The sequence below is a fragment of the Peromyscus leucopus genome, chromosome 8a, assembly GCF_004664715.2.
Source record: "Peromyscus leucopus breed LL Stock chromosome 8a, UCI_PerLeu_2.1, whole genome shotgun sequence".
Taxonomy (NCBI): Eukaryota; Metazoa; Chordata; class Mammalia; order Rodentia; family Cricetidae; genus Peromyscus; species Peromyscus leucopus.
In genome coordinates, this window is record NC_051085.1 from 49,915,222 (window position 1) to 49,940,842 (window position 25,621).

Genomic DNA, 25,621 nt, shown 5'->3' on the forward strand with positions numbered 1-25,621 from the left:
CTAGTGATGGGTATTTCTCAGGGGCTTATGTGTGCCTCGCTTAGGTCAGGGTCACAGATGAACAGCGAGAAGGAACCTTGTGCTGGATGATGACGAAGCCTGGGAATGTCTCTCTGTGACTCCCAGACTGCCAGAATCAGCAGAAGGGATGTAGTCCCTTCACATTGCCTGCCTTACTGGTGAGCCAGCTCCAACAAGAGACCCTGCACAGTCTTCCCTGTGATGCAGCCTACCGACGTCAATAGCCTATGAGATAAAGAGAGCAAGCGCTCGTTCCTGACCCCAGACCACCCGGGGGCAGGCTTTCTAACCATAGAGCTCTGGAGAAGAGCAAGAGAAAATCATTCGAGTTCAGGACTCTCCCACCAACTCATTCACCCTAACATTAGGTTAAGACACTGGACAAGAGAGTGAGATTTTTAGGAGTTAGAAGGATCTAAAAGGTCTGTAGGAAAAATCAATTATTCAAAGTATTATAGAAATATACAGAGAAATAGACAAACAAAAAATTTAACTGGGCACAAATTCTCACTTTTTCATGATCACAAATTTCCATAATAGAAAATGGAGTAAATTAATCATGCCTAGTCTCTACTTTTTGGAAAGCCATATTGTGGGGCTGGAGGGAGGAACTCGGCAGTTAAGAGCATGTACTGTTCTTGCCGAGGACCTGGGTTTGTTCCCGGCACCCATATGGTGACTCACAACCCTCTGTAACTCAGTTCCATTGGATCCAGCACCCTCTTCTGCCCTCCTTAGAAATACACACATTTACATACGTGGAGACAAAACACTCGTACACACAAAACAAATCTAAATTCTTTTAAAAAGAAAAGTAGATTTTACAGTTCTACAAACTAAGATGGCCCATAATTATTTACTGTAAATTGAAACTACCTAACGCCAGGTTTTAAATCCTATCAGCATTCTTCCTTCGGAAACCAGACAGGCTCCATCTCCTGTCCACAGCTCGGTTCTAAGCCATGTCATTTTGTAGAAATTTTAAGGCACTCGTGTGGCCCTTATGTGGAAAGTGAACCTAGAGCCGTTTCTTATTTTTGCAGTGGGAAAGTTAGGGGACTGCATGTGTGTGCTTGATAAAGCAAGCCAGGCTGGTGAGGAATAACCAGGCTACCTTCTAATGTGCTCAACCTTCCTTCCCAACGCTGCGACCTCTTAATACAGTTCCTCACATTGTGGTGACCCCCGACCCTAAAATGATTTTCGTTGTTACTTCATAACTGTAATTTTGCTACCGTTATGAACTGTAAAATAAATGACCTGATATGTAGATGGTCTTCAGCAAACCCTGCGAAAGGGGTTCGTGACCCCTGAGGTTGAGAACCACTGTAATCTAAGTCACCGCATGACCTTTCACAAGGATTTCCCCTGTTCTTTTTGTCTTGTCAGCTCACAGTTGCCTCAGTGTGGCAGGAAAAAGAAAACCCAGGTTTCCAGTTCTAATGTCTGAGGCCCCTACATCGCCTGGAAGACCGGAGCTGTGTGGGTAACCCCCATACCCAGGAGAAGCTGAGCCTGGTGGGAATATGCCTGTGTGGCGTGTTTCGGCTCCTCCAGGCAGTGCCCTTCCAAGGAACCTTAAAAGCCGGAGTATTTTGTATGCTATAGGATGAGTGAGGTTTATCTTGCTACCCAAGCTTCTGGGAACACATAACCTTTGACCTGTTTAGCAAAGCACCTGTAAGTACACGGATTCTGCCTAGGTTTTCTTTGTTGGGAGCAATGTCTCTGACCAGTGGGTTAAGGAGAGATGAGAGAGCCTCAATGGGTCCTCAGGACAGCCCCATCCCGGAGGCAGGCTGACCAACCCAAGGACTGGCATGTGCACAGAAATGTGCTCCTCTGATCTGATCAAGACAGCAGCGAGCTGCGTTCTGAAGAGTCTGAGGACTGCTGTGTCTGCTTCCTTTGAGCTCCGGACACACACCTTCACAGAGCTGACCTGTCAGGTGCCACGTCTGTCCCTGTGTCCCGTGTGGTCCCCCACCCCATCCGTCCTCTGCAGCCTCTTGAGGTCCCAGGCCCCAGGCTAGGCACAGTTCCCTAAACAAGAACACATCACAGATCTACAACACCTTTTGAGAACCTGGCCATATTATCATAAGGTCATATTGGGCTCCCGAGACCCCCGATATTTTGTGCCCTCCCTCGGCGGACCCATGTAATCGCAGGTTCTTAACTAAGGAAGAGAAAACATGGATTATGATTTCTTGGGTCTTAGAATTTGAAAAGTAAAAGAATAATTACATCCCATTTGTGAATTCAGTTCTAATGGTGCTTGTGGCTGGGAGTCATAAGCACACACAGCCTGTTTTCATTCCATCTCAGCACTTCTGACTTGTCTTGACGGGGGTGGGGGATTTATTTTCATTTAAAAGGAAAGTCAATTGTACCCACACTTAAAAGAATCAGCAGCTACTTTATAAGTGACTTAAATGTCTTTTTCCTTTTAAATGAAGGCTTTTCAAGTGTGAGACTCAAATGCAAACACAGTGGTCCCTGTTGTGTGCTGTTCTCAATATATTTTCAGACTCGATGTGTCTCTTAGGCTGAATTTTTTTGTTTGTTTGTTTGTTTTTACTTCAAACTTGGTGTGGACAGGCAAAATTCACGCTAAAGGGAAGCCTTGCCAATATGGAAGAAGAGGAAATGTGTATGTGGAGAATATATGTGTCTCTGGTACCATAGAAGATGTGTGTGATGAGTGCAAAAAAAAAAAAAAAACCCAAACATTTTAACCCTTAAAGCACGTGAGAACCGTATGGGGGTTTTCAGGCCCTCGACACCTTTCGGGTGTTCGATGCCACACCCACGCCGCACGCACGGGCGTTTGTACTGTGCTTTCCAATGCGTTTCATTGCCGCACGCAGCACGGCTCATGCTCACTTTACGGCCGCCTTTGGATTGCATTTGGAGTTGACAGTTGTGTTTCGTAACAATAAACAATTTTTAAACTGTTTTTAAAAATATCCCTCCCTCCCTCCTCCCTCTGAACATGTGCCACAGTAAAACACTGTCCCACGGAACAGTGTGTGTTGCTTTCTGTCTCCAGACTGGGAAATAACGCTGCTTGGCTGTTGGTCTGTTGTTCCTTTATGGGCTCCTGGCACGGGCCACGCATCGGATGTGACCCGCAATAACGTTCAGGCTCTCAGCTGCTCTTGTATTAGATTTCCACCACAACTCAGCTATACAACTCAGCCTCACATCCCGGGATCTGGGCTGGAGCCCAGTTGTCGGTACCAGATTTCAATCCCCAGAATAGAACTCTTTCTCCTGACTGCTCTCGTACATGTGGCAGCTTTGAAAACAATATTCTCAGCGCCAGAAAGGGAGACATTGAAGATGTGTGTCAGGCTGTCGTTAGCTGACGAGGTCAATGTACAAGTGACTTACTGAGACCGTCAGTTCTCTTTCCGGTGCCATTACCGTCTGCTTAGTCCTGCGGGCGGCTGGCCCTTAGGAAAACAAACTAAGTCACTGCAGTCGGTTGTTTTCAAATTGTTAGGGTGAATGAAGAGTGTGAAAATATTGAAGACTCCCCTTACCCCCCAAAACCAACTCAAAGCAAAGTAAGTATAGAGTTTATTTTCAACAAATGCCATAGCAGTGTTGGTCTATTATCACAAAACCCAGAAGTCCACAGACAGGAAAAAATTTACCCAGAATAATACAAAAAAAGGGGGGCAGGCCGAGCGGTGACGGGGTGGAGGTTTGGTGTAGAGTCTCGGTTTGATTACTGTCAATTATTTCCAAGAAACCTAAGTCCTCTCCCCACATTTCAGCTCCTAGGACGTTTTAGTAAGTGGATGTTGTGCTCTGCCTCCCGCCCCATTAATTATTTTTCATCACTTCTTCTATCCAATTGACGAAGCGTGAGACACGAACGTAGACGCCGGGCTTATTGGGGCGAGCACAGCCAAGACCCCAAGAAGTGACTCCTTGTAAAATGTACTTGTCCTTCTCGAAGCAAACAAGAGGTCCTCCACTGTCGCCCTAGACGGAGGAGGAAAGAGTGCGTGTGAGGATTGAGCTACACCTTTCTACTATGGGATGTCGTCTTTGGGTTGGTTTCCTCTCCTGGCCCTGGGCCGTCAAGACGGGTCAACCCAAGTCTGTACCGGTCTCGTTTCTTACCTGGCAGCTGTCGGTGCCGCCAGACAAGTTCCCGGCACAAAGCTCGGTGGATCTGACCCTGCCGTTGAGATACTCGTACCGGTTGCACACCTTGTTTTCGATCACGGGCAGCTGGGCCTCCTTGAGAAGGCCAGCACCGAAAGTCCCTGTGAGGAACAGCAAAGGCATGGTTAGAAGTCTACTACGGGCTCCCCAGGAAACGTCCATAGGACAGAGTGGAGGTTCTAGAGCTCTCGTTTGTGCGGTCGGGTAGCTCGAGGATGCACCGCTAACGCGTCTTAGCCTTTTGGGTTGTAAACGTTATACAAGATGTTACGTTCCCAAGACCTGCCGTGGCATTGCCAACTTCTTCATGGTGTCGGGGCTTTGCCGTTCATCCACATTGTGCTTCCAGTTTAAAACAAAAAAAACCAAATACTACTATTGTTGTTCTTTTGCAGGCTCCCTGTGCTTTCTTCACCACCTCTATAATATTGCTCCAGTTCAAATCCTGCCTCCCTCCTCATTATAGCATAAGGATGGGGGTTAGGCCAGAGGACAACCTCAGGTGCCGTTCCTCAGGCACTGTCCACTTTCCTTTTGAGACAAGGTCTCTCTCTGACCTAGAACTCACCACGGAGGCTAGGCTGACTGGCCAGCAAGCCCTAGTGATTTTCCCTGTCTTCATCTCCTCAGCACTGGGGTTACAGTGTGGGCCACCATACCCAGATTCTTTGACACGGGTTCTGGGAATCAAATGCTGTTTTCCAGATGGACATACTGAGACTTCTCCATGCTTTCATAGATAATCCTATTTTCCAATTGGACAAGCCCCTTGCAAGTAAGCACTTTACCAATTGAGTTATCTCTTTAGCACCATAGGAATTTTGTGTGGGGGGGTGGGATGGGGGGATGTGTGTGTACAGTGTGTGTGGCATGGGGGGATGTGTATGTGTGTGCATGTGTGGTGTGTGTGTGTGGTGTGAGGGATGTGTGTGTACATGTGTGGTGTGTGTGTATGTGTGCATGCATGGGTGTGTGTGTGTGTGTGTGTGTGTGTGTGTGGTGTGGGGGGATATGTGTGCATGTGTAGTGTGTGTGTATGAGTGTGTGTGTGTGTGTGGTGTGGGGCAAGTGTGAGAGGATGTGTGTGTGTGTACACGTGGTGTGTGTGTGTGTGTGTGTGTGTGTGTGTGTGTGTGTGTAGGCCAAAGGTCAATCTCCAGTGTCATTCTTCAGAATGTTAGATACCTTATATTTTTTTGAGGTAGAGTCTCTCACTGGCCTGGAAATTGCTCAGTGGGCTATTCTGGATGGCTAGTGAGTCTAGGGATCCACATGTTTCAACCTCCCTAGAACTGGTATTACAAATACAAACCACCAGGTCTGTGTTCATGGTTCTGGGGATCCAAACCAGGTCTTCATGCCCGCACGGCAAACACTTGACCGCCTGAGCCATTTCCCCAGCCCCTAGGACATTTTAACGAGGCTCCCTTCTCTCTGATGGCTTAATGGAGAGCAGCCGCCTAATGACCACGGGGTTCCTTTTGCCATGAGGGAATGTTCTGGAAACACGACGATGGCCGCACAACATCGTGAATGAACTACGGGCATTTCAAACAGTCCATTTTATGTTGCGTATGTTTATGGCCTCCTCAAACCATAAAAAAATAACTATCTTTTACTAAGAATTAACTGTTCCAGGAACAAGCTGGTGGTATAGTACAAATTCATTTAATTCTTGCACTAGTTCCAGGAAGCGGGTACTTCTATGATTCTTGATATGCAGTGAGGGAAATGAGGCTTAGTGTGGTCGTAGTGTTTACCGGGAACTTGGGGCTATGAGGTCAGTGCCCATGTACTTCTTTACTGTGTTCTTTGCGCCCCTCCTGCTCACAAAGGCTCTACATCTCTATCCCTACAGTTTATTATCATCCATAGGATTTTCTTAAGTCTCAGATGTGATATACACATATTTATGGTCAGATTACTTTCTAGACTGCTATGACAGTACAAAAAAAAAAACACTAAAAAACATCAGCCCTTAACAACCTTATGAGTGTCCACATTGCACTATTATTAAAATACTGTAATTTTTAAAAAGTGAGCTAATGTGGTAGGTAATAAATCGTTCTGGTCATTCTCTAGTTTCTGTTTCCTTGGTAATTAACGGGAGGGGAGTCCGTCCCCTTACTTGTTTTATGAGTTTTATTTTTTTTCCTTTGTATGAAAGCTGCTGCTTTTGTGGGCCAGGCTGAGACTGCACCCTTGCAGATCCACCGGAAGTGCTGCTGTCCGGATGGACCCACCCAGCCGGGACTTCTCAGCGATTCTGCCCAGGACCCAGCTTCCCAATTTGCAAGAGTTTTGTAGCATACCTTTGTTTTGCTAGCATGGGGCAACCAAGAAATAATGGGCAGTCCCTTCCCCAGACACTGTGACTAGACTTGTCTTGGGTTCAGAAAATGTGTAATCTGTCTGGTGATTGAAGGAGCTAGAAGAGACGTAAGGGCGTGGGACCAGATGGGACACGGCTTGAACTAAGTGCAGGAATGGGGGCAGTGCCCCTCTCACAATAGCTGGCTGAATGTGACTCTGTTGAGGAGTCACTGCTCTTGTTCACTTTTTGAACCCTGAGAAATCCACTGAAGTTTATGTGGTCCATGAAGTTATGCTGCCATCAGGTGGCCAAAGTCAAGAAGGCATCTTGTAAGTGGCCTAGGGCAGAAGTTCTGTTGGGAGGGCCCACTAGGCTAAGTCTAGCAGAAGCAGGACCTCTGAAAATCAGAAGGACATCAGAGGGGCCAACCTGGGTAAGTCCTCAGCCTCCACACCAAGTCAGCACTGGATATAAAAACCCGATCAAGTCCAAGACCCGAAGTGAAGAGAGGGAGAATTCCGATCTGAGAAACTAAGAACACTGATTGACTTGATGTCATTATTGATATGGAGAGAAATTGGTGAGCGAGCTGGAGTCATGTGACTCATCTCAGTCCAGTTACTATCCTAAGAATCATTTTCTCAGTAGATGTGTCATAGAACCAGAAATGATGGAGAGCTTAGTATGGGATGGTGTCAGAAATCTATGGTGGGGTAGGAAGAAAGGTGAATGGGCTTGGGGAATCAGGCGTGGCTGAGTTCAACGCTCTGGGGAGGTAATGATGATAATAGTAATGGTGGAGGTGATAATGGTGACCAGGATGACTGTGATGGTGGTACTGATGGTGAGGTGGACATGTTGATGGTGATAGAGATGATTGTGATGGCAGAGATGTCAATGATGATGGTGATGTGACGGAGCCCCAGGTGGTGAAGGAGTGGCGTTGATAGCAATGAGGATACTGATGATGAAGTGGGAATGTTGATGGTGGTGTTGTCATGGTGATGATCTGTGGTGATGGCGGAGAGAGTGATGGCGGTGATGGTGAAATAGAAACATTGCCGATGATGGTGACAGTAGTAATTGTAACGGTGATACTGATGTCGAGGTGGGGTTGTTGACGATAGCTATGGCGGTGGTAATAGTGATGGTGATGAAGGTGATAACGATGCTGAGCCAAAGATACTGACGACAGTGGTGGTAATGATGACAATGGAGGTTATGGTACTAGTGGTGATGATGATAGTGATGATGGCATATTAACTATACCATAACATTAATACCCACAATGACCTTATAAAGTAGTACACATGGGGACACAGATGCTCACAGAAGTTAGCTAACTTCCCAGTGTCACAGGGACACCGAGCTAGAACTTACTACCAGATACTTGGGAGTTTGGGTCCATCTTCAACCAAGATACTTTCCTGTCGCCATGCTGCAACAGACCACACTGAAACCATAAACCAAAAGAAACATTCCTTCCTTTTGATCACTGAGCTACCCATCCCTTACCCTTCTCCATAGGCCTGTTGAGGGACCTACTCTTTCTTCCTTCTGGGTATGAATGGGCCATACTCCCAGCTCTAGAGCAGACCATGTAGCATAGATCTGAGCCAGGCAGGCATAACTGGTTCAGAAGTGGCTCATGACTGGAGTCTGAACTTTTCCAAGCTAGGCAGGCTATTGTTGCCACTGTGAGAAAAGTGGCATCCTTTATTCCCAATGACATAGCCACAATAACTCAGCATGTGCAGCCACAGGGAAGGCGTTCCCGTGTGACCAGAGTCTGAGGCTTGGTCCATCACAAGAGCCAACCAACTTCCTAGATCACTAAGAATTTCCTTCAGTTTGCCTAAATCAATTTGAGTTGGATTTTCTGTCACCTTGTGTGGAAGAGTCGCATTGGATACAACTGTGCTCCATCTTCAAGAGTGGCATCTATGACGCACGGAACACGAGCGACACTTTATTCACTTCCTCACTGGTTCCCCCACCACAGCCCTCCAGCATGTTCTCAGCCTAGGCGACCGTGAGTGGGATGTCCCTGATTATCCGCAACTGTGATCAGGAACCTGGGCTCCTCTCCAGGTCTCTGCAGCCAGGAACAGGCCTGTGTCTCTGCTGTGTGACCCCTTGTCTCTGAACATGGCAAGACACGAAGAGCAACCTAGCGCTCCCTTGGGGGGGCACATCAGTTACCCAGATTCCCCTTCTTCGACCTCAGCGCTGCAGAATCAGAAGTGTGGTAAGGGAGACTGGAAATCAGTGAAATAGGGAAGCCAAGTTTGGGATGATCTAGACTAGTAGTTCTGCTTGTGTGTGTGTTTGTTTTCAAGCCACAAAATCTTTCTTTGAAAGGGAGACTTCTCCAGAGGACAGAGCCAGCACACGCCTCAATACTCCTGAGAGGGAGACAGTGTTTGTAAGGTGTTCTTACTGTTCCCACAGTTGAGGCAGCTTGCTGTATCTAGTTATCACTAGGCATATGTAAGAGAGAAGGAGGAGTCCCCCACGGAAGTACAGATTCTGAGAGCCGAGCCTGCACGGAGGTTTCTTTCCAGCCCTGACCCCATCAGCTGTATTTAGACATCTAGGACTTTCTCTTCTCCCCAAACTGCCAGGCTGTCCCCTCCCTGACTACCTCTCACACACATTAAGTATGTGAGTATTGGGGGAGACAACTAGTTTAGCTACAATTTCTGTTGTTATTGTGTTACACCATATTTGAGAACTCAAAATAGTAAAGCCACATGAAAAGTGCAGGCTAGTGGGCGGGCTGTGCCAAAGCCCTCTCCCCCCAGGACGGGACATTTGTATTGCAGCTGTAGGTTAAAGGTCTGAAGGGCAGTCCCTCTCCTCCTCACATCTTGGTGACTGATTATGGAGATGTAGCAAGTGCCCAGACAAGACCACACACATTCCCATGCAGGACTTGGTACGACTCGCTCCAAATTGTTCCCTTTGTCATACAGTCTGTTGGTCAAAGCCAGTGTATCTCACCTTGAGTTTCTCCCCAGCCAGTGATGTAGCAAAGTGTCCGGTCAGCAACCACGTAATTTGCAGATGGCAGACAAGCTGGAATGACTTTATCGTTGATGATGGCGGGACTGAAAGGTAAGCATCGAATGTTACATCAACTTCTCTGCTGGAGGCCTCCACCCTTCACCTGCAGATCACCCACAGCCTAGTGTCACCTGCCTCAATGTCCCCCCACATTCTCTGAGCTGATATGTCTTCATTTCATCGACACAGAACAATAGAAAATCCTCCATCCTCACACTGCCCTACAGTGTATTATGAGCTAAATGATCAGTTGTGGGAGAGTATCTATGCTTATGCATATGTGTCCATGCAGGTTCCAGACACACACTTGTGCATTTGCAGATAGAGGCCAGAGGTTGATGTCGGGAGTCTTCCTCAACTGCTCATCATCTCGTTTTTTGAGACAGGGTCTTCCACTGAACCTGGTGGTCACTGCGCTAGTAAGAATGGCTGCAGTGAGCTCTAGGGATCCTCCTGCCTCTGCCTCCCCAGTGCTGGGTTGACAGGTGCACACCTTCATGCCAAGCTTTTGACATGATGCTGGAGATTTGAGTGTGGGCCCCATGCTTGTGTGGCCAGCACTTTACCGACTGGTCAGCCCTGCCCTATGTTTTATGACTTACTGGTTAAGATGGTGCCATCCTGTGGATGGCCCATCTAGATGCCACGCAGCTACACTAAAACCAAGAGGTATTTGGCCAGAACAAGTTGCTCCATCTCCTCATCAGTTAAAAATGATTAAAATGGTTATAGGAATCCAGGCAAATGGTATACAGCAAGCGAGAAAGGAAGCAAAATGGCTCTGTTTCCAAGGAACCTGCACCTACATAGAGTTTCATGGATTCATAAGCGTTCTAACTTTGGTCTCTTCAGACCTTAGTGAGTTCAAGAGGAAAAATGACTGGGAATGAGAAATGTCGTTTTCATAGAGAATCCACATTGTCTCCAGCTTTTCCCCCAGAATGACCAAAACAGACCCAACCATCTCTCAGGGATGTCTTTGTCAGTCACAGGCTCCTTTACAGGACACCAAAGACCTCTTAGGCCCTCAGGCTGTGAGGTGTGGGAAGAATACAGTAAAACCCAAACACGAATCAGGCTGTCAGAGAACAGGATCCTCCTTGTTGAATTACTTCTCGAGCCATTGAATCACCCTGAATATCTGAGAGGGCCACCAGGACAGGACGGGTCATTTGGTGGGGTGCAATGGAAGGTTCTGGGAAACGTGAGGGAGATGAGCTGCTTTATAGAGTCATGCCCCATCTTTCCTTCTCGTGCATCAAAATGCCCCAAGACGTCACCTCTCAGTTTACAGCCCAGAAACATTGCCCTCTGATTGAGACCAGACCTCCCCCTCAGGAGCTTGCACTGGCTGGACCAGCCCCTGTCTCTTCCAGAATCATCTCCCTGTCATCTGGAACCCATCGGGCACAGCTAATGTGCTCCGCGTGCCTGCTGCCTGTCCCAATTGAGTACTTCTCAAAATAGCTGTCTGTGAGCTGTGTCCACGGGGACCTGTTTCCAAACATTCCTAACTCTATGGCACAAGCCCGATCACCCAGTGTCAGGCTTAAAAAAAAAAAAAAAAAAAAAAAAGACGCATTTCAGTAGGGAAAATAGGCCCAAAGGAAAGAACAGTGGTAGAACTTGTGTTTGTGAATTGTGTCTTGTTCCATTCTGCTCTTTCCTGTGTGGGCCTGTTTGTTTGAATATATGTGTGTGCGCACACATGCATGGGGTGCCAGCTGAGACCAGAAGAGGGTGTTAGACTCAGGTGGTTAGATTCAGAAGAGGGTGAAGTTCCGGGTGGTTGCGATCTACTTAATGCTGGGAACCAAACTCTAGGCCTCTGAAAAGGCAGCAGGCCCTCCTAAGTGTTGAGCCATCTCTCCAGTCCATTTGTGGGGTTTTATTTTTGTTGTTGCTTTGGTTTTGGTTTCTGGTTTATTGGGACAAGGTCTCTTTACATAGCCCTGGCTGTCCTGGAACTCACTCTGTAGCCCAGGCTGGCCTCAACCCCATAGAGATCTGCCTGCCTCCGCCTCCCAAGTGCTGGGATCAAAGGCGTGCGCCACCATGCCAGGCATGTGATTGTAGTTTTTTAAAGTGCTTTAAAATACATGATCTCATTTGATTCTCTAAGCACATTATGTCAAGAGGACCTTTGTCAGCCTGGGGTAACTGATGTTGAATGCATATTAGCTGGTGAGCATTAGGTGAGGGAGAGGCCGAGGTGATAGAACACTTTGCATTTTAACTGAGTCCCAATTCCCCTTTCTTTCTTTTTCTTTTCTTTCTTTCTTTTTTTTTCCTGGATCTCACTCTGTAGACCAGGCTGGCCTCAAACTCACAAAGATCCGCCTGCCTCTGCCTCCTAAGTGCTGGGATTAAAGGCGTGTGCCACCACTGCCCAGCGACCAATTCCCCTTTAAGAATGGACCTGTAGGTGTGCAGAGTTAGGCTGGATCCTTGTTTTCTGATGAAGTTTACCCGGTTGTCCTAAACCCCCATGCTTTTTGCGTCCTAGACAGTACTTCTCTACCCCCATACATGGTTGTGGCTCATAAAACCCAGCCATGGACCACTGCCTTCACTCAGCTTGGCTGCACACCCCAGGGAACCCGTACCTGGCTAGCTTCAGCAGGGCGATGTCAGCTCGGTTGGGCTCCAAGAACAGTTTGTTTACTTGTAATTGCTGAACGTCTGACCCACGAATGTCTTCCTCATGCGCACCCAGGACAACCTTGTAGAATGACGGTCTCGAAGATCTAGAAAAGACGGTGACATCAGAAACAGAACATAGTCCACACCCTTCCCTGGTGCCTTCCTGTGCCACACACTTCGCAAGGCCTCCCAACACATACAGCCACCAGAACCTGTGACTCCTGGTTGGCAAGAAACAGAGTCCCAGGTTTGTTTGAACCTGTGATGTTCTTGACCTAGACAGGACCAGTGCCTGCCACTGAGCAGATCTGTTTCTCCAGGCCCAGGCTCTGCTCTGGGTCCTTTGCAGATTTTCTTTAGAACATTTCCCTCTTGCTGGGTTGTTCTGGTGACTGCTGTGGACTTCTGCACACATATTCCTGGGTCCCTTTATATTATTACCATGGACGGCAGGAAGGCAGGGTGAGAAGAAAGGAGGGAAGGAGGGAAGGAGGACCAGTCTTTAGGAGGAGACCTCATGCCAGTTACCCATGGAACGTACTTCTCCAAGCAGTGTGCAGCGGTCAGCACCCACTCCGGGGATATTAAAGTTCCTCCGCAGAAGTGCTGTCCAGTGAGTCTAGCGGGGAAAGCAAGAACTTCCATTTAGGACAAATGTTTCGTTTCATTCAGTGGCACAGGAAATCAGAAAGACAAGTTTATTCCCAGCAGACAGGGCTGCCAGCCCAGTACAGAATGGTGGGGATAGTGCACCATCTATCTACCCCACTCTTAAGATACCTGGGAAAGTATTGGGTACCACCTCTCCCCAAGGAGCAGAGGCAGAGGCTCCAGTGTGAAGTCCCGGGCCTGTGCCTTGACCTATTAGCCCTCGACCCCAACATAAACAACCAGTCAAAACTTGCCCTGGGGGCTGCCTTTATTGCTTATTAGCTGGAGTTTTACAAAAGTCTCCATGACTCATCCTTCGAGGACCCTCAGAGCAATAATTCAGGATAATGAGATCCCTAACTCTCAACCAGGGTGTAATGGCTAGAATTCGAATAACTTAGCATGTAGGATCAGGTCAGCAAAACAAACAAACAAACAAACAAAGCCTGTGGCTGGAGAGACGGCTCAGAGGTTAAGAATATTGGCTGTTCTTCCAGAGGAGCCGAGTTTGGCTCCCAGCACTTACAGCCCTCTGTCGATCCAGTTCCAAGGGATCTGCTGCCCTCTTCTGGTCTCCAAGGGAACCAGGCACACACATGGTTCACATTCTTACAAGCAGGTGAACACTCATATAAATATAATAATAAAAATAAATCTTTTTTTTTAAAAAAAAAAAAAGAACGTCAGTAACAGATAGAGTGCAGCCAACCGTGCCCACATCTGTCAGTGGCATTCTGTAAGTTCACAGAGGGACAACAGTTGAGCATGCACAGAGGTATCACAGAAGTGATCCAGGCAAGCCAGCATGCCTGTGATGAGCCTGCTGCACGTGGACACTTTAGACGCCATGCCCAGGAAAAGTGAATGAAGGATTACAGATGTTTTCCACCACGGACAGCCCTGCTCCCATGGGCTCAGATGTATCACCCTTAAACCAGGGCAGTCATAAGCTCGCTTGCTCATATATTTGTGAATGCATAAGCGGCCTCTGTGTTAAATTCAAGGGCGTCACAAAAAGGCACATAATCTTGTCAGACGCTGGCATCTCTGACAGGCAAGCTCCTTCGTGCGCCCCGACCTGCACAGTGCCACTTTTGTGAAGATATTCCTTGTATTTTACAGCAGCCAGGGAGCATATGAACCCCTAAAGCAGCTTCTATGTTCTCTGGGAATGTTATCATTCCACATCATTTATTGTATTTACAGAACTTAATGACAGCAGCCCAGAGTTGGTTTTTTTTTTTTTCTTAAATACCATTTTTGGTCATTTTCAAAGCAAGGAAACTAAGAAGACAGCTTTTTAAGCTTTCTGTAGCTGTGTTTACTCCTTAGGAGGCTGTAGAGGAAGGTGGCAAAGCTCAGCAGCGTTGGTTTAGCGTGGCAGCTTTGTGAGGCTCACATAAGCAGGTGGGGAAAAGTTCTGCAAATTCTTACCTTGTTCTAAGACTGATTTGCCAGGGCCAGGAGTGCCGATGGGCCACACAGCCACCCACCACCCTCCCAGGGCATTTCTTCGGCTCCACCTGAGGCTTCCCACACTCAAATGCTGATGCTGTGAAATGATGTGGGAGAAGAAGGTCACAGTGAGGCAAATGTACTGGTTCTGTCAAACAGTCCTGATAAATTCATGCCCCGTGGCCGGGTGCCAAGTTTGTGACATTCCCAGAATTATAAGCAACCTTTGGAACAGCTCCCCTGAAAAGTGGTGGCAGACAGCACAGAACCCTATCCTCTGAAGGAGCTATAAACTCTATTTCATTAAATTGGTGTAGCATAGAATTAAAATAAGAGCTTTTCTTGGTGGACTTTGCTCGACCAGCATAGTTATCTGTAATATACTTGATATATTGTATTTGGAACACCAAGCTTTGCTTGTCAACACCATCTATGTGGCATGCCCAGCCTGCCACCTGCAGCCCACAAGAATCTCAGGACAGCTCCAAATGTGGCCCAACACATCTGTAGATGACAGCATCCTGTTGCAATGTCAAAATTCCTGAACCATGGAAGATTTCCTGAAGGTCATAGCTCTTATCCCCATTGAAAGACAGGATGGCATTTTTTTTCCTTGTGAATCTGTGTGGGTCATGTGTCTGTCTGTGTATATCTGTGTCTATATGTGTAGACAGCAAGTACACTATCCTCAGCTCAATTTTACCTTCACTGTTGTAGAATATTATTTTAAGATGTGTTGTATTTGTTTATGCTGTAGAACATTTGTTTTAATGATGTAAAGATGTGTTGCATTCTTTTATGTTGCATTTGTTAACTCTGTGAAGCTGTGTTACTGTGCTTGTCTAAAACACCTGATGGTCTAATAGAGCACTGAACGGCCAACAGTGAGGCAGGAGAAAGGATAGGCGGGGCTGGTAGGCAGGGAGAATAAATAGAAGAAAAAAACTGGGAGAAGAAAGAGCAAGATCAAGGAGCGAGAAAAGAAGGGTCCAGTCACCCAGCCACAGAGCCAGCTATGGAATAAGAGTGAAAGTAAGATATACAGAAGTAAGAAAAGGAAAAAGTCCAGAGGAAAAAGGTAGATGGGCTAATTTAAGATGGCAAGAAACAAGCCAAGCTAAGACCAGGAATTTATAATTAAGAATAAGGCTCTGTGTGTGATTTATTGGAAGCTGGGTGGTGGGCTCCCCAAAAGAGCAAAAACAACCAATAAACTTCTTTCTGCTGGTTTAAGCACAGACCCAACCCTCCCTCTCCCACTCTACTCCACCCCGCACACTGCCCCAAACAGCATATGATAATCAACCACTAACACTCAATGCTTGTGCCCCCAACTGCTTTTCCTCTCTTAACTTCCTGTATGTGCCCCTTCTTATCACCCAGCCTGGCAGTTAACTAGAGAACAGGGTCTGCATCCCATCTTCAGTAACTCCCGCTAACAGGGATGGATGCAGGGGATATTCAAAAACACTTCTTGGTGGCCTGCAGCCCCAAAGTCTTCAGAAAGGTAACTGTAGGCATTGTTCATAGCATTCCCCAGAAGAAATTTCTCTGTCTTGGGAGTCCACACTCTGGGGTAGCTGGAACCCGAATTTTCCACTTTCTCTTTGCCATGGCCTGTTCTGAGAATCTATGTAGAGAAGGCTTTTCAAAAATAGCTGTGTTGTGATGGGAACACCCTCTCTGAAGCTCAGGGATGACCGCTGCATCTTGCACTTTACACACATGCACACACTAGTTAGTGTTCGTCAGCTTGACCCAAACTACAGCCACCTGGGAAGAGGGAATCTCGGCTGAGGGCTTGCCTCCATCGGATAAGCCTTTGGGCAAGTCGGGGGCGGGGGGCATTTCATTGATTAACGATTGATGCAGTAGGGCTCGGCCCACTGTGGGTGGTGCCATCCCCTGGGCAGGTGGCCCTGCGTGGTACAAGTAGGCTGATCCAGTTATCAGGAGCAAGCTGGTAAACAGTGTCCCCCCCACGGTCTCTGCTTCAGTTCCCATCTTCAGATTCCTGCCTTGAGCTCCTGCCTGGCTTCCCTCGGATATGGACTGTGGTGTGAAAGAGTAAGCCCAAGACACCCTTTTCTTCGAGTTTGCTTTGGGTCATGGTGTTTTATCACGGCAACAGAGAAACTAACTAGAACGGACATTGGTACAAGTCAGTGAGTAGGCGATCGCTGTGACAGACCTCATCATGCCATTTTGGGGAGGATTGTGGGAGAGTTTTGGAGATTTGGGCTGGCATTTAATGAGCTCTTCTGTGGGAGCTTAGAAGACGAGAACGTTGAGAAAAATGATGGCCTGACTTGTGACATTTCAGACGGGAGTTTGAGAGTCCCTCAAAAAACATTACTGGCCCTTTTTACGTGGTATTTAGAATTAGGAATCTGTGAAGTGAAACCTTTGCTTTGCTTTGCAAGTATAGTTGATGCCGGTCAGCTGGGGGCAAACAACCAGCTGTGATTAACAAGAGACCAGCATCACGGAGCTGGAACCTCCTGGAGACTCGCTCCTCAGGTTAGCACACAGGAGATAACAGGAGTCTGTTTGGGGTGGGGGTGGGGTGGAGCTGCACATGAAGCTGGCAGCGGAACTTGGCAAATTGTGTCTTAAGTATCTCCCATGAGGTACTGGTTTAGAAGGCATGAAGGAGTTGTAGAGAGCAGCTGAGGCTTGGCATCGTGGGATGTGGCTTTGGGTACCAAGGCCTGATCTTGACTCATGCTGAGAAAGCCCCTCTGGTACCCCAAGGCTATTCCAGAGGGGATCAGAGGTGAGAGGATCTGTGAAGCCAGGACACAGAGTCCGGGGTTGGAATGCCAGGCCAGGCACCACTTAGAGGCAGCCTGTGCAGGGAAGGTAAAGACAGTGGAGGAGGGCGGGCGAGGGATAGAAACTGAGAGCAGAGACTGAGAGACACCGAGATCCCAGGAACTTCCAGGTAAAGAGGCCACCAAGACAGTTTCTTCTGAATAAACACAAGCCCCCACTAGAGAAGAAGGTCACCATCCACTTCCCTAACTCTGGAGGCCTCGGTGCTATCTTACAGTAACACTGACAAGCAGAGCCCTGCCGATCACCTTCCCCTCCCCTTCCACCCCCTGTTCCACCCCAAAGCCACCTACAAGCTCCTAACTACTGGGCCCAAATACTGGGGACACACCCCGGGAGAGCTTTGCAAGCTAAGCCCTTCCCCCAGGCTAGCACACTGGGAGAAAGAGGAGTCCACAATGACAGGTTCTGACTGCAGAGTAGTTGGTGCGCACAGAGTGAAGCAGCTTCACCTGCAGACACATTCCAATCTCAAGAACTAGAGAGATGGCTCAAAGGTTAAGAACACTGACTGCTCTTCCAGAGGTCCTGAGTTCAATTGCCAGCAACCACATGGTGGTTCACAACCATCTGTGGTGAAGTCTGGTGCCCTCTTCTGGCATGGAGGGATACATGCAGGCAGAACACTGTATACATAATAAATAAATAAATCTTTAAGGGGCTGGAGAGATGGCTCAGTGGTTAAGAGCACTGACTGCTCTTCCAGACGACCCGAGTTCAATTCTCAGCACCCACATGGCAGTTAGTAACTGTCTGTAACTCCAAGGTCTGACACCCTCAAACAGACATACATATATAGGCAAAATAACAATGCACATAAAATAAAAATAAATAAATTAAAAAAAAAAGAACTAAGGTCAACGCCCCTTTCCCAGGTCCCAGCCTCTTCCTCCCCAAAGGAGTCTCAAATCCCCAAGGATGGGACCCAACGTGCCATCTCTAAGTTGGTGGTTAGTGACTAGAAAATCGGGACACAGGGAGGAGGGGTGGGATTAACAGGAAGATCTGCATCCTTTTCCGTGACATTTTAGGAAGATGTCTTGTAGGCTTTCAATATATATATGTGTGTGTGTTTTCTCCCTTCTCTGATGCTGAAGAGGAAAATATCTGTGGTGCTTTATATGAAAAATGTCCTTCAAGGGCTCATGGATGTGAATACTTGGTCCTCAGGTGATGGACTTGTTTGGATAGGTCAAGGAACTTTTGAGATGCGGAGTCTTGGAGAAGAAAGTACATCACTAGGGGCGGGCCTTGAGAGTTGGTTAACCTCAGCCCACCTCCAGTTCACTCTGCTTCCTTGGGTGCAGTTGATGTGGTCCCTAAGCCACATTCCTGCCATCATAATGCAGTCTCTGCCGTTGTAAATGTCTAGTTCCTTGGAACAGTAAGCCCTGAGTGCGTCCTTACGTTGCTTTTCATCATGGTATTTTATCATAGCAGCAGCAAATTCGCTAATGCACATCCTAGCCCAGTGTCTCTGAACTTGTTCTGTGTGCATCTCAAGTTGGAGGCAGAAGAGTTCATGGGAAGCCTCCTGGAGCCCATTAGTGAGTTCCCTTCTACACTTTGAGGATTTAGCATTAAGTCTAGTTGATGTGGGGCCAGGACAATAATAGGCCAGGTTTGAGATGCTCGTATGAAAGAGGGCTCAGGGTAAAAGGTGGCTTTTTCTTCCTCAGGGACACCTGGCTTGAAGCCCTGTCCAGGGTGGGTGGTTGTTCTGTATAGGACCTCATGAAGATGATGACCACTCTGTGTTGGAAAGTAGCTTCCTTACAAAAAAAGGGAAGAGGGGAGAGAAGAGAGAGGAAGGGAAGGGGAGGGGGAGAAACTTACCACACAATGGGACGTCACAATAATCGTAAAGTTTCCTGGGGTTCATTGTATAGCACCAAGGACCATTGACATCGCCGTCTGGGTTTCGGCAGTACTGAAAAGAGACAGGCATTGGAGGGGAGGCTCCCCTGGGGTGGAGGGGATCCAGATGCAGAGACCTAAACCTTCTTACAGGATGGAAGGGAGTGTCCCCTCTGCTTTCTTCCCTTCTTGCTTTTGGATAAAGTTGGTTTAGGGTGTTTCTGAAGCCCCAGTCTCAGACTGTCACTGATCATGTCTCTGCTCAAGCCAAGGTCCAGCTAGGCAGCCGCTCCCTGAGCCAGATGTGAGAGAGCCAGCCATCAGGGACAGTGGGACATTACTAGCTGTCTTGTCATTGGTTAGCTCCGATGATCCTGTGCCCCATGAAGTCTCGTTCTTGATTAAAAATGTCGGTACCCTCCATGGGTCAAGACAGAAGGGCCATGCTTTCTCTGATAGTGTGAAACAATGAATACAAATGTGGTCTCTGCTCCACGGTTTCTGACTCCTACGACCTATGCTGTATCCAGAGGAGCATCAGACACAGCTCCTAAAGCTTTTGTGACTTCCTTGATTGACAAGAGCATCTTTGGTTCTAAGGAAGTGGCCAAGAAAGCCTCTAGAGGGGCTCGGGATGTGGGGGTGGAGGGGGTTCTGCAGAACCAACTGTGAGCTAAGCATTGGGACTTCTAGCCGTACACTCTGACCCCTGACAGATGGAGACGGCCTGATGGTTGCTTTGGTCACCAAAGGTCAGTACTGTGAACAACCACGTCAATATAACAAAGCGTCCATTAAAAATAAAAGGCACGGCCGGGCGGTGGTGGCACACGCCTTTAGTCCCAGCACTCAGGAGGCAGAGCCAGGCGGATCTTTGTGAGTTTAAGGCCAGCCTGGACTCCAGAGCGAGATCCAGGAAAGGCACAAAGCTACACAGAGAAACCCTGTCTCAAAAAAACAAAAATAAATAAATAAATAAAATAAAATAAAAGGCATGTATTCAAAGAGATTCCCAGGAGTTCTGGGGTTCTGGAGAATGATGTGTCCAATGAGGTTAAGACTCTTCTCTGTCCACACCCCTCCCCATGCAGTGCCTCCCATAACTCTTCACAGCAGTTATCCAAGGAGCCATGAGATCTGGCTGTTCCCAGACAGTATCAGAACAGAGTCAAACTGTAGGACACCCAGATGTGGCCTCGGCTTTGTCCTCCTGGACCCCCCCCCCCTCCGACCTACTCCAATTTGGTGTAACCCCAAACTGTTCAAAGGTTGGTCAGGAAAATGCAGACCAGAACTTAACCAGGGTGGCTTACATTCTTTTCTAGACCTGCCCGGGGGTTCGTCTGTGGGGTGAAGATGCTGTGCCTGTGAGGCTCCTGGGCAGCCCATTCCTGGCAGGGAATGCCAGCGGCAGTCACGGCCATTTTGCCCCGATAGTCTTTACCATTCCTGTGCATGCAGTCTGTAGGAAGGGAAGAGGGAGGTTATGTACCCCTGGGCAGTCCGAGCATGACCCACGAGTGTGTTAGTGCTGGCTTCTCTAATACAGTGGTTCTCAACCTTCCTAAGACTTTAATACAATTCCTTGTGTTATGGTGACCCCCACCATAAAATTATTTCCATTGCTTCTTCGTAACTCATTTTACTACAGTTATGAATCATAATGTGAATGTCTGTTTTCTGATGATCTCAGGTGACCCCTGTGAAAGGGTCATTAGACCCTCAAAGGGGTCTGGACCCACAGGTTTGAGAACCGCTGCTCTAATATGTTGGATTGCTCTCCAGTGGCAAATGCAGTGTCTCGGCGAACACTGACCTGCTGGCAGTTAACAAGACTTGCTACTTAGTTTTAGAAATTGCCAGCGGTGGTGGCACACGCCTTTAATCCCAGCACTTGGGAGGCAGAGCCAGGCAGATCTCCGTGAGTTCAAGATCCAGGACAAGCACCAAAACTACACAGAAAAACCCTGTCTCCAAAAAAAAAAAAAAAGTTGCCAGAAATGTTTCCAGGCACAGGTTTGGAAACCATCTCAACATTGGTAGGATATTTTAGAAGGGGAATTCAGGTTAGAACACAGGAAAGCCCAACTTTACAACAGTATGAACAGTTAGAACACCTGGAGGGCTCACAGAGTGCGTTAGGAAACTGTCCACCCACCTTCTGCCAAAGATCACCTCCCCACCTGCCCCAAGATGGCGCTGAGGCTCATTCCACACAGCAGACCCTCAGCCCACACTGGTGTCCCACACGGTGTGGGAGCAGCCACATCAGTAACACTTCCTCCTCTGTGTCCAGTGTCCACATCTGCCCACAGACGTCAGGCCATTGGATCCTTACCTGGCTCAGCGGTGGCCTGCACGTTTGGAATTTGGGGAACCATGGGTGACTCTGCAGGACCCGCTCCGGTCTCAGAGCATCTCCTCAGGTTGCAGTATTCCCACCTGACTCTCGGGTCAGTGGTGTAGCACCAAGGGCCCTTGTCGGCATCTGGGTTCCTGCAGTAGTTCATTTCTAAGCCGCTGCAAATCCCAAGACAGTGTGGTCAGCAGTGGTGGAGGAATCTAGTTCCTTCTCAATTTTGTTACAACAACAGTGTTAGCAAGGTACCTTTGAAACATCCCATTGAAGATACTAACATGCATAATCACAAATGGTCCTCTTAACCAAAACAGAGATGAAGTAAATATAATGTATTTATATTGTATACATTTATAATATATTTTACATTGATACAATTGTATCAATGTAAATTATATCATAATGTACAACATATTTACATTGTATCAGTGTAAAAGCAGGCATCATAATATTCTCCTTTGACACTCTGCTAAATACTTTTCCCCAATGTAGATCTTGAAATGTAATTTTAGATTAAAAAAACAAACACAAATATATCGGTATCTTGCTTTGTTTGGGGTTTGGGTTGGGGACATTGTTTTTCTACACAGCATTTGTTATTCCCAGACCATTCTGGAAAAAGATGCCCCTTATGCACTGAGCCGCTTTGCTGCCTGCCCTGGAGAATCATTTGTCACTATGAGCCAGAGTTTGTTTCTGGACTGTCCCCATTTCCTCGGCCTGTGTCCTTTCCTGTCAACACCATGACACTACCGTGTCTTGATCACTACGCTTCTGTGGACTTGAGTGTCAACCCTCCGGAGCCGTTCATTTAAACATTATCATGATGATGCTGAAACGTTTGCCTGTAAATGCTGCCACTTCCTCCAAAAACAGACTGCTGGGATTTGTGGGCTGACTCCAAAGCCTGACTTGGTAAGGGACTGATGATCTATTTAATCTTTTGATCGATAAACAGTATCTCTCTCTCTCTATTGAGCTTTTAATTTCTCCTTAACAATGTTTAAGCTATTCAGTACGCAGTGTTTAGGTATGCTGTATTAAAGATTTCACTAAGTATTTTGTGGTTTTCTTATATAGACCTGCTGCTCTTTGAACATGCAAATCCCTCAGTCATTAGGACTGTGTGTCCATTAGTCACATGCCCTGCGAATAAAGGGGGCTGTGCGCCGGGCGGTGGTGGTGCACGCCTTTAATCAGCATCGGAGCAGAGGGTGGATTCTGTGGTTCGAGGCCAGCTGGCTACCAAGTGAGTTCAGGAAAAGGCGCAAAGCTACACAGAGAAACCTGTCTCGAAAAAAAAAAAAAAAAAAAAAAAAAAAAGGTGGCTGTGCTTTATTTCAAACCCTGAGGCCCTTCCTTTTCTTCTGTCCTTTGCTCTCTTCCTCCCTCCCTCCCCTCTGTCCCTTCTTCCTCCTGTCATGCCTTCCTTCTTCCTTTCCTCTTCCCTCACATCCTGTCCCTTCCTTTCTCCTCCATTCTTTATTTCCTTTCTTCCTCCATCTTCCCTCCCTTTCTTCCTCCATTCTTTCCTCCCTTTCTCCTTTCCTTCCTAACTTGCTTCTTTCCTTCATTCCTTCTGTCCCCACTTCCTTCATTCCTTCTTTTTCTCCCTCCTTCACGCCCTCCCTTCCTTTCTCCCTCTTTCCTCCCTCCCTCCCTCTGGACCTTCCTCCCTTCTCTGTCCCTCCCTCCCTTCTCTGCCCCTCTCTCCCTTCCTTCCTCATCTCCCTCCCTCTCCTCCTCCCTTCCTAACTACCTTCCTTCTTCCATTGTCTTACTGCAGTGGCTACCAACACTGGTACTCTCTGGCAAGGCATCCCCCTTCAGAGCACTGTGCTCTGGACCTGGTGAGGGGACTGAAAGACATAGAGATGAAGATGCAGCTAGAAAGGTTGGCCTGGAAGCCAAGCACAAAGGCAAACTCAAACTCCACTCCAGTTAGAGTGACACACCCCCGTGCTGAGAGACGGCAGTGTGAACTTTAGCACAGGTTGGGTGATGGTACTGTTTCTAAGCTTTATGGTGACTTGTTCTCACAAGGTTTCCACCAGTGGGACCTTGCTACTCCTTGCTTCCACAAAATTTCTCAAGAAAGGGAGCCAGACGATGGCTTCTCTTCTCTCGGGCTCTTTTTGTGAAAGCCGAGTTCCTGACATTGTCTGCCCCATGTGCCGGTCTCATAGAAATTTGGTCCAAAGGAGTTAGCTTAGAGCCTGGGTCACTTGAAGGAAACCTAAGTCAGCTATTGATCCTCTCATGGTTCAAACCAAAGACATACGCATCTGGGAAATTCTCTGGGGTCTTCTGATGCCGGTGCGGGGTCATGGATGCCCAGGACTGGCACTTTTTCCCTGTGATGGTGGTGGACGAGGTGCCGCGGTAGCTCTGCCCATTGCCTTGGTAGCATTCCTGGACCACAGGTGTTTGCTCTGGTAGAACTGAAATCGAAGCAAAAGAAATGGAGCCAAATAAGATGTGGAGCAGACAGACCCGGGCACTGATTTATGACACACGCAGTAAGGCACTGTGGGAATTCCCACTGCTGCTTTTCCATATTAACAGGTAGAGAAACATCAAGGACACTCATGCACACACAATGCACTCTCACACACACAAGATTTATAGTGTTGTAGAACATACTGTAAGAACAAAACCAAACCCTTGGAAGAGGAACAGAAGAGGTCAGAGTACTGTTAACTGGAAATGTCATTGTGTACAAGTTATTTTTATGAATTACTTCCAGGTGTTCATGAGAACAAGAGGACAGACAGGATGCACCACGATAAGGGCAGCAGGTGGGACCAGGTGAAGGACAGACCTGAAGTGCTTGCGTACTTCCCTAGACCCTCTTTGCTCATAGGACACTAAAGCCTGGAGCTTCTGGAGATGGGGTGGAAGGTGGCCCTGCACCAAGGCCACATAAAAAGCTGTTGCTTCTCAAAGATGACCACAGTCAGACACAGTCAGGTGGGGATTGTGAAATAGTCTTAGTTAGTTGTTAATGGATTTTTTCTGGTGAAGATGACCAATATGTGTGGTGATATTTTATTTGCGCTGAAATGTGATATTTTATTTTTATGTTAATAAAGTTTGCCTGGAGATCAAAGGACATAGATAGCCAGCCATAAACAGAAGTCAGGTAGTGGTAGCACAAGCTCTTAATCCGATCACATGGCAGAGTCTCTGTGTGTTCAAGGACACAGCCAAGCATGGTGACACACGCCTTTAATCCCAGTACCAACCATAAAGACCTGGAGGTCTGTATAGACAGGCAGTGATGAGGAAGTGATGTGGCTGGGCTTAGAGTCAATGGGAAGGCAGAACAGGAAGGCAATAAAAGTGCAGGTTAGACAGGAAGAGGTTCTCTTGGGAAGCGATGGTGAGGTGGTGAGCTAAGGTTGGTTGGTGGCTATTGCTCTGATCTCTACGGCTTGCATCCCTGGATTTGGCTCTGTATTTGTTATTTAATAAGACTGTTTAGAAATTCATCTACAAATATGTGTGGATAAAAGGAGAATTTCAGCAGAGGTAGAAACTTCTAAAACTAGTAACGAAATAAAAATTCAAGAGCAAAATCCACTGCATTGGAGGTGGTGAATTCCTTCAACAGCTTGATCAGCAGTTGAGACAGCTAAGGGAATAACAAGTAAACTAAAAAGGTGCAACACAAAAAAGAAAAAAGATGGATGGTGGAAATGAAATGGGACAGAACAATTACTTAACGGTGGACTTAAAGCCAACCACACACAATTAATATGAGTGCAAGCATCTCAGTCAGGAGAGTAAGTCACACCAACACTAGTGTGGCAAAGGCTTCACACCAGTAAGATAAAATCGGAATGAAGAATATTTTCAGAAGCAAGGGAAGATGTTATACCATAACAAAGGAGACAGTTCATCAAGAAGATAGACATTTTCAATGTGTATGTGCCTATCAGCAGAGCTTCCCAATATAGAAGGCTAACAGCAATGAACAAAATAAAGACTAATCTATCGTTAAAGTTGGACATGTAAGGAATACAATAGGAATACAGAACCCTAATAAGATTTGTTTACATTGACTTTTAGAAAAAAAAAAACAAAAAACATTCTGAGCACAACAACAGAAAGTCGAATTTTCCAGAGCTCGGGAAACACTCACCAAGGCTGTGTCCTGAGCCACTAGACAAACAACAGATTGAAAACACCATAATTGAAAGCATACAAGCGGCACTCTGACTCACAGCACGAGACCA

At 47.2% G+C, this 25,621-nt stretch overlaps 2 protein-coding genes across 2 annotated transcripts in view; one reads left to right on the plus strand and one right to left on the minus strand.

The window, feature by feature from the left end:
- The window catches only part of Slc22a3 (solute carrier family 22 member 3), a 96,586-nt gene extending 93,539 nt beyond the window's left edge, over nt 1–3,047 (plus strand). Inside the window, exon 11 of the mRNA XM_028866661.2 lies at nt 1,411–3,047. Within this exon, the coding sequence (XP_028722494.1) occupies nt 1,411–1,471 (61 nt within the window). The 3' untranslated portion in view covers nt 1,472–3,047. The remainder of the gene's footprint in view (nt 1–1,410) is intronic.
- A 548-nt stretch (nt 3,048–3,595) lies between these two features.
- The window catches only part of Plg (plasminogen), a 40,285-nt gene continuing 18,259 nt past the window's right edge, over nt 3,596–25,621 (minus strand). The window contains exons 10-19 of the mRNA XM_037200298.1: nt 23,665–23,824; nt 21,363–21,544; nt 20,338–20,486; nt 19,004–19,097; nt 14,312–14,429; nt 12,768–12,845; nt 12,190–12,330; nt 9,521–9,627; nt 4,159–4,304; nt 3,596–4,017 (exon numbers count right to left, since the gene is read on the minus strand). Coding sequence (XP_037056193.1) covers nt 3,856–4,017; nt 4,159–4,304; nt 9,521–9,627; nt 12,190–12,330; nt 12,768–12,845; nt 14,312–14,429; nt 19,004–19,097; nt 20,338–20,486; nt 21,363–21,544; nt 23,665–23,824 — 1,337 coding nt within the window. The 3' untranslated portion in view covers nt 3,596–3,855. The remainder of the gene's footprint in view (nt 4,018–4,158; nt 4,305–9,520; nt 9,628–12,189; nt 12,331–12,767; nt 12,846–14,311; nt 14,430–19,003; nt 19,098–20,337; nt 20,487–21,362; nt 21,545–23,664; nt 23,825–25,621) is intronic.